General features: G+C 43.7%; 3 protein-coding genes across 3 annotated transcripts in view; all 3 read right to left on the bottom strand.

Moving 5' to 3' along the window:
- Nucleotides 1-244: 244 nt before the first annotated feature.
- On the bottom strand, nucleotides 245-2,185 carry LOC109464952 (alpha-2,8-sialyltransferase 8B-like). The gene is made up of 3 exons (XM_019762070.1): nucleotides 1,898-2,185; nucleotides 1,313-1,476; nucleotides 245-551 (listed from the first exon to the last, which is right to left on the bottom strand). Exons 1-3 carry the CDS (start codon nucleotides 2,183-2,185, stop codon nucleotides 245-247), a joined length of 759 nt encoding a protein of 252 aa, XP_019617629.1.
- A 5,057-nt stretch (nucleotides 2,186-7,242) lies between these two features.
- Nucleotides 7,243-12,007, bottom strand: LOC109464951 (alpha-2,8-sialyltransferase 8B-like). Its single transcript, XM_019762069.1, has 6 exons — nucleotides 11,722-12,007; nucleotides 9,843-10,026; nucleotides 9,356-9,592; nucleotides 8,617-8,962; nucleotides 8,067-8,242; nucleotides 7,243-7,537 (listed from the first exon to the last, which is right to left on the bottom strand). The coding sequence occupies exons 2-6, from the start codon at nucleotides 9,986-9,988 to the stop codon at nucleotides 7,243-7,245; spliced, it is 1,200 nt and encodes a 399-aa protein (XP_019617628.1). The 5' UTR covers nucleotides 9,989-10,026; nucleotides 11,722-12,007.
- Nucleotides 12,008-12,302: 295 nt separating this feature from the next.
- The window catches only part of LOC109464975 (enoyl-CoA hydratase, mitochondrial-like), a 3,677-nt gene continuing 2,842 nt past the window's right edge, over nucleotides 12,303-13,137 (bottom strand). The window contains exon 5 of the mRNA XM_019762093.1: nucleotides 12,303-13,131. Within this exon, the coding sequence (XP_019617652.1) occupies nucleotides 12,892-13,131 (240 nt within the window). The 3' untranslated portion in view covers nucleotides 12,303-12,891. The remainder of the gene's footprint in view (nucleotides 13,132-13,137) is intronic.

The following is a 13,137-nucleotide window of genomic DNA, read 5'->3' as shown; positions in this document are numbered from 1 at the left end:
CAGTTTTCAGTACAAGGTACGACGTGCATCTTAGTAGTGGTAGGGGATGGTACATGGGTGGCACATGTGTGGTACATGTAGTTATCGTATCCACAGCACGGTGTCCGTCTAGTTCTACAGCTGAATGGGTTAGGATCAAGCACGGTTCTGGATAGTCTACGCGTCTCCAAGAACGTAGATTTGTCCCAGGCACGGTTCTGTATACGCGTTCTGGATGAGTACGGTTCTGGATAAAACTAGTGTACTATGGCGATTCCCTTGTACAAGGACCAACATGCATCTTCAGCACCCCTTCCTTATGCAGCCCCCTGAAGAAGTCATACTCCCGCGCCATGTGATGATGTCCTGCATTATTTTGAATAATAGGTTTGATGTAGTCTCCTGGGTAGTAGTGGTAGGGGATGGGCGTGTTCCGGGCGTCACGTTGGAAAGGGAAGAAGCCGTACAGGTGAGGAACGTCACAGAACGTCGTCGTCATCAGAACCGTCATCATGCCCAGCGTGGGAATTACCGAACCGCCAAATCTCTGCTTTCCCAACTCGGACGCAAGTCTGCGGGATGAAAATGCAAATAAAAATTAAATTATGGTCCTAAAACATATTGTGTTTCTCAGAAGGAAAACATTAATTTTGTCCTATTTCTTCTTCCGTTCCAAATAAATAAGGTCAATGAACTATACCAGACGTCTGTCACCATGGTAACGGGTGCTGTAGCAGACATCCTGTGGTGTTCAGACGCAAGCCTACGGGATCAAAAATCAAAGAAATCACTCAACCGCGACGGGGGCCGACATCGTCTACCAGATACCTCTGACCCAGTGTTGACGTCACACTTCAAAGGATGGTGGATGAAAAACCAAATAAGATTACTCGTACACATGCATATATAATATGTGGTGAACTGCCTCTCCAACTCTGTCCTGCTACAAAATGTAACCCAACACCACAGGGTGTATGCTACAGCACCAGTTACCATGGTGACAGACGTCAAGTCCAGGTCATTGACTACATTTGTTTGGAGGAAGAAACATAGCAATCTTCTGCGAAGGTTAAAATAAAAATCAGGGTTTGAAAATTGTGTTTTTGCTCCATTTCTTCTTACGTTCCAAACAAGTAAGGTCAATGACCTTTACCAGACTTTCTAAATGTATGAAAACAAAGTCAAAGCCTTACTTCGCTCAGGTGAAAATGAGTATTGTATTTGTCCCCTGTGTTGATGGCGGCATCAATATAACTTGATAAAACTTGAGTGTGCCGTCACCACGTCTTGTGATTACATGTTGGAATTATAAAAGAAAGTCAAAACCGCTTACTTCTTAATTCCAGTCCTTTGGTTTCCCCTGGTAGAAAGCAGTAAAAAGGAAAGTCTGTAGAGTTGCGCCGCTTCGACCATCCTTTTCCTGGAGCCCGTCCCCACCGACAACACGGTGCCTTCTATGTCCCTCATACGCCGCTCATACACGTCCTGAGTTCTGTTCTTCAGGAAAAAGAAGAAGGACTTTATTGCACCACAAATGCACATGGTACAATGTATGGCAAAGTACAAATATAACAAACAAGTGTACAGCTAAAATTATTCAAATTTGGTATGGGGATACCTTGGAAATACGTCTACAAAACCTCAGTCAAGCTTTCGACATACACCCATTTAAAATTGTGAAAAATAGGGCTTTTTGGCTATTTTCGGACCAAAAATGTACATTTTTAAATCCTGCGCCTTAATATTAAATCCGAATGACCTGAAATTCGGTATGGGGATACCTTGGACACATGTCCAAAGAATGTCATTCACGCTTTTGACATACACCACTCTAAAATTATGTAAAATAGGGCTTTTTGGCTATCCCATAACAATGTGAAATTCATCTTCAATATGCTTTGTACAAAATGGACAAAACCTTCAGATGCGAAGACGCCTTGACGCGTTTCGGCGTGCTGGAGTTGAGCATGGTCATGTTGGTCCTCCTGCCGACATCATCTTCGAACCCTCTGATCAAGGGCAAGTCCATCCTGATGACGTAATCCCGTGAGTCGATCTCGTTCCCACAGTGGCTGCCCAGCAGGATGCCGCTATTGGCCACCACTGCGCATGTGCGGTAGTGGCCGAATTTGTCTGTAATCCGTTTTGCCGGACTTTTTCCGGATAACCGCCACTTCTTTGTGTGAGTGTCCGGATGCAGCCTCATTGTAGAATTTCTGTAAAGTGTATAAAAAGTTTTATATAATATGTTATAAACCTCCTTCAAACCCATGGCACAAGCACAAGACTTCGCGATACATGAATGTATGGGTGTCCGGATGCAAACAAAAACAATCATTGTGCAGGTACAAGACTTAACGGTGCACAATATAATCACATTATCATATAGCCCTTGACTCCCCAATAAAGGTAGTAGGTAGTCAATGTTTAGCCGAAATAGTGATCAAAGTTTGCCTTATGTTATAATTATGGTTGTATGCCAGCTTCTTTACTCAAGGGCACCATAATGGTAATCAGCACTGCCATGCAATTTACTATAATTCCAGTGTTTGCCTACTTTCTTACTGTGAACTAATTGGGGACTAAACGAACCATCCTGAATGGATTCCAGGTACCCACCTAACTTTTGTTAAGGCTTCAGGTCTGTATTCCCAATTGGCATCTGGTGCCAAGTCCCCAAAGTCTAGGGCAGGTCTGAAACGCCTCGCAACGGAACGGATCGTGCCATATTGGAAATCAGTTTTGTTCCGCAGCACATATGGTAGAAACTGTGGGATGCCTTCCAACGTGGCTCTGAAAATGTAGAATGGCAATATTGCTCGCTTTCTTAGTTTCACGTGTATGTGTGTGCGTTTGTTTGTATGTGTGTGTGTGTGTGTGTGTGTGTGTGTGTGTGTGTGTGTGTGTGTGTGTGTGTGTGTGTGTGCGTGTTTGCGTGAGTGTGTGAGTGTGTGTGTGTTTGTATATATGGGTGTGTGTGTGTGTGTGTGTGTGTGTGTGTGTGTGTGTGTGTGTGTGTGTGTGTGTGTGTGTGTGTGTGTGTGTGTGTGTGTGTGTGTGAGTTCGTGCGCGCGCGTGTGTAAATATAGCAATTGCTACTTTTTTCATTCACATACTCACCCCCAAAACATCGTGAGAGAGAAGCAGACTGCAGTAACGGCCGCTGCACAGACAAAAAACGGAGACGGCCGCCTGCCCGCTGTCCGGGACACATCCGGGTCCTTATCGTCCTGACGCCAGCTGACCACTTCCGTTTCTCCACTCGTTGCCATGGCAGCACCTGGGGGAGAAAATTCTATCTTAAATGACAAGGAATCAGTAATAACTGGAAAGGTAACATTTGCAAAACAAATGCATAATGTTTACCTTCGCATATGGTCTGCTCTGTTAATTCTTACTCTAACTCATTCATCTGGTGACAGCATACTAAATCCCTCCTGCTCTATATTGCAACATGATGTAACCGAACACTAGTTACCATGGTGACAGACGTCTGGTCCAGGTCATTAACCTTATTTGTTTGAAGAAGAAGAAGAAACAGAGCAAAAACAATATGTTTTCCTTCTGCGAATGTAAACATAAAGATTCGGTCACGGCCCAGAGACTTCACGTCTTTGTTCAGACCCGGAAGTATCCCTGAGAACTAATATCTTGCACAGCGCACCCTTTTACAATATATGTAGCGTATTGTGCAGTTCAATTAGAGCGATTCTTTCTATAGTTTGTTGCTTTGCAAGTGGTGTTGTCAAACATGTACAGCAAATGTCTTTTACTCATTAATGAAAACTGTCATGGCCATGTATATACATGTATACATGTCAACATGAGTTATTCAGGTACGTGTAACGTTACTTACCTGGACGGCTGCACACGTCAGGTGTTCAACTTTGACCTGTCGCCGACGGGAGAGACGCCGTCCTTACTTGAACTTGAACTTAACAATATGCTATCTTATCTTATCATGTGTCATATTCGGCATATTCCGTATATCCCCAGGCTGATATGGGTGATATCACACCGGCAAACAAAATGGCCGCGGCCGTGTTTAGAACATGACGTGTGAAAACCGGTTCCGCAGCGCTCACCTATTATGTTATTATCTGTAATCGTACAAAAGTAAGGCTTAAACATGTCGGTTAGGCTATGAGCGTCCTTGGTGAGGCTGAGACACACGTTACAGAAATGGTGAAGCACTATTACGGTACTTGTTAGCTATTTAGGTGGCACCTATTATGTCATCATATATAATCTTACAAACTTTAAGATAAACCCTCTTCAAACATGTCGGTTTAATATGCTAGTTAGGAGCTTTGTTAGGCTGAAAGACACGCATTGCAGAACTGGTGAAACACTTGACGTGTACGGTACTTGTTAGCTGTTTAGGTGGTACCTATTATGTCATTATGTGTAATCTTACAAAAGTAAGGCTTCTCTTAAACCTGTCGGTTAGGCTATGGGCGTCCTTGGTTAGGCTAAAACCACTCTTTAAAGAAATGGTAAAGTACTGGCACGGTTTGTTGTAAGCTTTAGGTTACATGGACCTTGACACGTGTTACATATAAGTGTGTCATTGCGAGTATGCAATATTTGGTGGATTTCAGAACCATTTATTTGAACTGTGCAGTAAATGTTAATTTATGTCACAGCTTGACACCCTTTAAGCAGATGTCACCCTTGGGACGACCTTTTGTCGCATTAGACTTTTACGACAAACCGGCACATGCTGGCCTCTTGCGGCATTCATGAGTCGGTACTTTTCTGAGTTCTTGAGTTCCGTAGACCATCGGTAGCCTGGGTGCCGTCCTCCGTAGTTACCAACGGCAACGGCTCGGAGCCCGAACCCAGGCCAAGCAGGGCCTCGGAGACTCGGGTAATTTTTATTTTTATCTTTTTTTTTCTTTCTTTAAGATCAGGCTAAAATCAATCCGCGCGCAGATGTCATCCATAGAATTAAATCAGCGTGATCATACCTAGTCTCCAACAGACTCCTTTGCAGGCTGAATAAATAGTAGAAATCGGCCTTAAAAGTGGATCTCATCGGCCAGAGAAGGTACGTGCAGGAAGATGGAGCTTTTTTTGGCGGCTAGTACCTTCTCTGGCTAATTATATCCCCTTTTTAGGCCGATTTCTACTATTTCTTCAGCCTGCAAATAAGTCTGGTGGAGACTAGGTCATACCGCTCAACACGGTTCTAGGACGCACCCGTATACACAAGTGCCCTCGGGCCAACACCAGGCACGGGTCAGTAACTGTCTGATTCTATTAGCCGGTTTGTTGATTCCGCTGCGCATTTACAGAACAATCATGCACGCCTGAGTAACTGTCTGGTCATCTCCAAGCAGATCCTAGAGTGGCAAAAGACAGTATCCAATTGGCCACTCAAGACTCAAGAATTATTTATTACTCCGTGAAGGAGGTCAGGACCTCCGGACGGAGTGTTGTAATCGGCTGATTTTTCATGTTCGCAGTCAAAACACTGGGTTCTCTTTGTGTAATCGGCACGCAATTTTATACGCCGTCTGCGGGCATGCCCGTGTTGATGCACGAATGTGTATTTTTGCCGTTGCTGCTTTCGCGGTCAATGTAATATCGCAGACGCACCCCTACAATTACGAGGCGAATTGGAATGGTCCAGAAAAACGCGTTGTTTGGAATAGCAGTGGGGTTCAAAAAAGTTCATGCAGATACGGGGTGGTTTTTATAAGTGGTTCCAGATGTTTTTGCCCATGGTTAAGAGATGCCAAGTTTTTTGGAAGATGTTCGCAGCCAAAACGCATTCTTCCGTACGTCGCATTTCTGTGTAATTTCGCATGTGGTGTTGCATTATGTCCGGGATGATGCACGTCTTTTTATTTTTACCGTAGCTGTTTTGATATTGGAGTAAATGCTTATTTTCGAAACATCCCCATTTCTTTGAAATGGTTTCGTCCGTTTATGCAACTGTTACTGCGCTAATGACGACCAGTCGCGCTGTCCTGATACACCGCGAATGTGCGAGTGTTCCCTGTAGACAGTCCCGGGAGTCATTTTTGCACATTCCAGGAGCCAAACCAAAATACGTTCATGAACCGAGTCCAAAAACCGAAACGTGAAAATCGGATGATCGGACCTGATGTACATTTCTCTTTCTATAGATTGTACACACAATACACACATCTTTAGATAATCTGGCCATGGCAGGTTAAAAAAAAAAAGTAACCCTGAATCATACTAGATTAGCGTAAATGCATGTTAATGCGTTCAAAACAAGAAAAAATTGTTTCCGGGTATTAATCTCTTGAATCACGGCGCTGAATATTGACGCAAAAATATTTCGGGCATCGCGCGCCCTTCCCGCGTCACGTGTAGGCATCTCGCATCTCTGATTGGTTGTTGCGTCTTAAGATGACTGAGCCGACGCGCGTTTAAACAATTTTTCTTTGTTCGATTTATCACACTTCACAGAGAATTGTCGCCAATGGCTACTTCTTTTTGTTGCAATATATAATACTTCACGGAGAATTGTCGCCTATGGCTTCTTGTTGATTATTCGCAGTAAACTTTAAGTACAAGTTACTGAATCAATGTACAATGTACATTTCATTTCACTATTGCACATAATGAAGTTAAAATACTGAAACATTAGGCAGAATACACAGAACACAATAATTGCACTTACTGCTAGCTACGTCACAACAGTTAAAAATTACGAGTAGAAGAACTGTCAAAAAGTATGCTCATGCGATACAAATATTCCAAATAGCTTGTCTGGCCGGCATTGTGTACATGCACATGACCAAACGTAGGTGGATGCTGCCTGAAACGTCTGACCGTTTCCAAAATCATATCCAGTTGCTTGAGTAACTGCTTTTTGGCAAACACTTATATTAGGTTCCCAAAGTAGTGCTTAACTCTGTCCACAAGGGCCAACTTGCATCTTCAGCACGCCTTGTTTATGTAAATCTCTCAGAAAGTCGTATTCCCTTTTCATGTGGTGATGCCCGCCCTCGTTTTGTCTGATCGGTTTGATTCGCGGTCAAGTTGTAAAGACATTTCATTTGTGTGTATCACATTAGATTTAGCTGTAAAGTAATTCAATCAATCAATCATCTGCGGGCTTCAGGGTAGAAGCATATTCAGTTAAAGTTGCTTGAGTAACTGCTTTTTGGCAAACACTTATATTAGTAGCAGTAGACTGGTTTATTAGGACGTTACATGCTTTAGATGTTACATAAAAGCCTCCTGGCAGCTGTAACGGGCTGAATTAGGTTCCCAAAGTAGTGTTTAACTCTGCCCACAAGGTCCGACTTGCATCTTCAGCACGCCCTGTTTATGTAAATCTCTTAAAAAGTCATACTCCCTCCTCATGTGATGGTGCCCGCCCTCATTCTGATTTATAGGTTTTATGTAGTCTCCCGGGTAGTAGTGATAGGGGATGGGCGTGTTCCGGGCGTCACGTTGGAAAGGGAAGAAGCCGTACAGGTGAGGAACGTCACAGAACGTCGTCGCCATCAGGACAGTGACTATGCCGGTCGTCGCGCTCCCGCCCATCTGCTTGTGCGCTAGCCTGGTCGCGAGGCTGGAGGGAAAAACAAGAACAACATTAACTTTACGTGGTCTATCCTAATCTCCAAGCAGATTCCTTTCGGTGGCAAGACAGTATCCATTAGCCATAGAATAGAAGTTTGCACGGCCACCTTCGGTAACCTAAAAAATGACTGCTCTGCTTTTACTCAAACACATTATATGATGGTGACCAGCCCCTCCAACTTGCTACATTATGTAACCCAACACCACAGGATATCTGATCACAGCGCCGTGCCAGTTACCACGATGACAGCTGTCTGGTCCAGGTCATTGACCTTATTTGTTTTGTTTTTTTTATCTTATGTTATCTGTATAGTCACATTTGTTGTGCAATGAAACCATTCAATCATTACCTTATACTACTGGTATTGTGCAATTCCATTATACATGTATAGAGTTGCAACCGGTATGACTTGCAGCATGATAACAATTATTTAAGCTTATACTGAAGAATTGGACATTTCAAAACGTTAATGGGCACATTTTCTTATTGATCAGCATGTTCAGAAATCAATACTTACGGGTTGATCCCCCGCCTTAAGCTGCCCTTGATGGTGTATAAGGAGAAAGTGACGCGGTATTTTCTCGCCACGCTGATGATTTTCCGCCTTGACTTTTTGTCCGTGACCAGCGCGGTGCCTCTGAGGTTCCTCAGTCTACTCTCATACACGTCCTGGGTTCTGTTTTTCAGCCGAGCCTGCAATCAAAAGTCGTGACAGGTTTCGCATTCATTCGTCATTGGTATCAAATTGTGTTTTCTATGTAATAATCATATAATAATAACTAGAAAGGTAACACTTGCAAAGCAAATGCATAATGTTTACCTTCGCATATGGTCTGCTCTGTTAATTCTTACTCAAATACATTCATATGTTATATATGATCTGCCAGGAGTATGAATCCCTCCTAGTAAAAATTGCAACATTATGTAACCCAACACCAGTTACCATGGAGACAGACATCAACATATCAGGTCATTGGCCAGGTCAGAGGTCAGTGTTTGGAACGGAAGAAGAAACAGAACAAAAACAACATGTTTCCCTTCGGTAAACATCATGAACATAAACTTGCCGAGCTCTGTAACCGCTTGGGCGTGCTGAGGTTAAATATCGTCATGCTGGTCCGTCTGCCGACGTCACTCTCGTAACCCTTGACAACCGGGATGTCCATCCTGATGACGTAATCCCGTGAGTCGATCTCGTTCCCACAGTGGCTGCCCAGCAGCACGCCGCTGTTGCCGACCACTGCGCATGTGCTGTAGTGTCCGATGGTGGCGCTGTGGTCCGTCCTGCAGTGCGCGTCAGACTCGCCAGGCGTCTCTCCTGCTCGGTCACACAGCGCCGTTTCGTACTGAGCAAGTCTCGGCATCTTGATCTTCATCAGATGGACGGACGGGTGCAGCTTAGCGCAGGATTTACTGAAAGATACATTAGAAATGTGACAGTGTGTCAAGTATGGTTGCAACAAATGTGACATTGTGGAAAATTTGGTAGCACCAATACCGTTTAAGTTGTCAATCTGTGTTAAAATTGTCTTCACTAATTTGCATATCAATCAATAGTTTGTACTTATAAAACCTGACTTTCTCCTGCAGTCTCTTAGTGTCACTGACGAAAGGTAGTGGATGCTACCTGAAACGTCTGACTGTTTCCAAAATCATATCCCTATCCAGGAACTGTTTTTTGGGCGTATTTCATTATCTGGATGTCTAACCTTCACCGAAATGTAACTGTCCTTTTAGGTGGTATCTTCGACGGAATTATTTTACGAGACCAGCGCCAATGAGAAAAAAAGGGGAAACTTGTCTAACCTGATGTTCGCATTGGCCTCAGGATTAAACTGCCAGTCCGGATCCGGCGCCAGGGACCCGAAATCCAGGATGGGCCGCGGGATCCGGATTTCGGTGTTGTTGCCCTCCCAGTTCCGGATCCGGAATGCGGGTCTGTTGCTCATCCGGAATCCCGTCTCGCCGTCCGTCCAGTTCCGGATTTCTGTTCCGTTGCCTTTCCACAACGTCGGGAATTGCGGCATTCCGTATAACGAGCCCCTAATCATACGGATGAAGCCAAGATGTTATTCTATTACATTCAAGAATGTTTAAATCCTAGGACAGCGAGACCGGATTCCGGATGAGCAGCAGACCAGTTCCGGATCCGGAATGCGAGTCTGTTTGCTCGTCCGGAATCCGGCTAGGCTGTCTGTCCAATTCCGGATTTCTGTTCCGTTGCCGTTCCAGTACACCGGAAATTCCGTGACTACTAAAATAACGCCCAAAAGATTCTACAACTGTATCGTACCTCCAGAGCTCCGCGAGTAGAAAGTACGTCGCCATAAATATCACTGTAGAAATTATGAAGATGGTCAGTCCTCTGCTCGTCACAGCTTGGCGGGAAACGGCGTCATGGTCGTCATGGAGACGGCTCGTCACTTCCGTTTCCGCCATGGCCACGCGTGTAACACCTGGTCTGTGGGGTGTGCCACCTAAAATAGAAAGGTTTATTGCAAATTCCTGCTAGTAATTGCAAATCACAAGGATAAATGAACATATATATAGAAACAGCTAGAGTACAAAATTACTTCAAAATCCACATAGTAAAAGGTCTAAACTGCAGCTATGTCTAAAACTATGTCTGAAGGGTTTGACTTCTCTTTTGTAAACCATGGAAAATATTACCAGGGGGATCTAGTCATCTGTGCACGAATTATTAAAACCCGGTCTCCTCGGCAAGCGAGGGTTCGCTTGTATTAAAATGGTTTTCAGATAAAACTGTGGTGTGTTAGCTTGTTTGCTATGTTTTAAGACTTAAGGTTCAATAATTATAACTTTTACGGGGCCGAACCGTCCTAGGCTCGAATCGTCCAGGACCTGGGGCCGAAACGTCGGGGCCGAACTGTCCAGGGACCGATGTGTCCTGATAGCTTGGTTTAACCGTTTTTAGGCAGAGACGAAGTTGAATATGTACAAATTGTAGGTGAAAGAAGGCGCGACTCTGTGTGAGGGCAGGTACACGTACATGTAACGTTACATGCATAATTGGATGTACGTGTGAGGGCAGATATAATTGGGATCAATCACTGGCAAATCGCTCGGCTTAACTGATGCGGGAAAGGGCAAATGACGTAGTCTGTCTGAGGTTTGGCTCCCACTAAGCTTTAATAGTACTATAGGCGGTTCCAACCAGTTCTATACTGCATGCGTTCTTTTCTTACTCTCCAAGCAGAGGTTCGAGTTTTGGCTTATTATTGGCATTATTATTCGTTTTTGCACTGGTATCTTTTTTTACGTCAACCCAAAAGAAAAGATACATTTTTGTACCAGTGCATAAAAGAAAAACCTAAAAGACGACAAAAATAATCCAAAACCCAAACCTCTGCTTACAGAGTATTCTTTTCTACTGTTTACCATCGCATTATATGCGCATAGAGTTGTCGTATTTCTGTTACTCTGTATATGTACGGTCGGTTACGGTATAACCGCCCTTCGGCGTCACACACCGCATATAATAGTGATCACACATGACATGTCAACGTGTATTCTACTTCATGTTGGATACACACATCTACATGTAGGTCACGTACGCCTGACAGAGAAGCGTCTAAAACATGTTGGTGTCGCCCCACCAAATAAAAACAATCATTCTCATTCTGAATCCTTGTTTACATGATATTGTATGGGAGGGAGTTTTTCTTCACATATATGTTTCCATTTTAAGTTTAGTATTAAGTGGGCTGTTAAAATAAGTGTACAGCTTGAGTGCAGTCCCACTTTGTGCTTTTATCTTTGTATTGTTTCTTCAATAAAAAAAACACATTCTGAATAATTATTATTGAGATCTCAAGTTTCCAGAATTAACAATGGCAATACTGTGTTTACGTAGCCTCCACCAGGCTTCCTACAGGGGTACGGATTCTAGAGTTCAGCTAAATAAGGGGAACAGTTGGCCAGGAGAGTCAGTCTGTGAGAGGGTTAACTCTAAACTTGACTGCCGAGCCAGTCAAACCCCAAGGCGGCCAAACTTGTAAATATTCTCCTATATATAGCCAGCGTAGTTAATCTGGTAGAGACTAGTGTCTACAGAAGACAATGTGGGAATTAGCAATGAGATCTTGAGTTCTATTTCCAGGATTAACCATGGGAAAGTTGTATTTACGGAAGAAATGGTAGAAACTACTCACGATTTAGCTGCAGTGACACGACTTTAACCTTTTCCCTGCCGCCGAACGCCGTAAGCTACAGAAAACCGGTCGTCAAAAGGAAAAGGCTACTACATGTATACACCTCAGTATGCTAAAGGTTAACCACATGGCTGTCGTCGTTGTTGGTCTATCTGTGAACTTGGAGGTACCAGAAATTTACATGAAGATATCAGAAACTCAGCTCATGTAGGTTCAGTTTTGGACGCCTTAGACTGAAAACGGCAGGTATACATGTATGTGTATGCTCTGCTATGTTAACGTGTGTTTAACAATGTGGCGATTTAATTGTCAGCAAAACCGGCAAGGTCGGTTTCCGTGCCGTGTGCATTATGTGGACGTGGAAGATACCATCGCAAGCACGGGGGTGCACGTGTACGTAGATGTTTTGTATACATGTAAGGTGGCTTTTTTTCAAAATTATAAGACTATGTATTGTTGTTTTGTGCGGTGAAGTATGTATGGGAAGCTGTTGAGATTGTAGTGACATTAAATGTGTTGTTTAAAGATTCTAACTTTTTATCAATTCATGTGAAAAACACACACAAGGATGTACAGTCAATGTGTCCAGTTTATTTCATCATCATAACTTCACAAGCTGAAGCCTTACATGTGAGGAACGGTTGACATGACTTTTGACACCCACTGTTATAAACACAGTCACTACAATAATGACATTAATGTGGTCTAATGAACTTTTGTTGTTGCCTGATCTTAGATACACGATTGTCTCCAAACAGCTACCGGTATTACAGATTTACAGAAAAGAATTCTTCATGTCAAAGAGGCTATACCTCCTTGCTAGTTTTTGTTGAAGCACACTTTGCAGACAATACTCTGTTTGATATCTGTTTGACATTTTGTTGGTCTCCCTACTTGCTGGCACACTGATTAGTGTTGAGTGTCACAAGTCAAGTGATAGCTGATACATGTACTAGTCTCCACCAAGACTGTGCAAAACCCTGGTTTTTCACGGTTTTCAACAGACTTTTGGTCACAGTTGCATGAACTTGCATCAGAATATCTTTTCTGACACAACAGTTAACCTTATACATACAAATATGACCTTATATGAGACGTTCTGCCATTATGGGTTTCACGCAGGTGCAGTGCGTTCTACCAAAATGCTTAATACTAACAACCCACAAAGCCTCAGCTGTCTGTGAAGTCAGCCTTGCGTTTCTCCACGAAGGCGGCCATGCCCTCCCTCCTGTCGTTGGTCGCGAACGACGCGTGGAAAATACGCTTCTCGAACCGGAGCCCCTCCCGCAGGGTCATCTCCTGCGAGGCGTTCACCGCTTCCTTCGCCATGGCAACGACGAGTTTGGAGTGACTCGCGATCTTCTCAGCCGTCTTCACAGCCTCGGGGACAAGCTGGTCTGCTGGGAACACCTGGGG

Source organism: Branchiostoma belcheri, unplaced genomic scaffold (genome assembly GCF_001625305.1).
Source record: "Branchiostoma belcheri isolate BF01 breed outbred unplaced genomic scaffold, Haploidv18h27 scaffold144, whole genome shotgun sequence".
Classification (NCBI taxonomy): Eukaryota; Metazoa; Chordata; class Leptocardii; order Amphioxiformes; family Branchiostomatidae; genus Branchiostoma; species Branchiostoma belcheri.
Note: the sequence above shows the minus strand (reverse complement) of the source record. Positions and strands in the feature narration are given on the sequence as shown.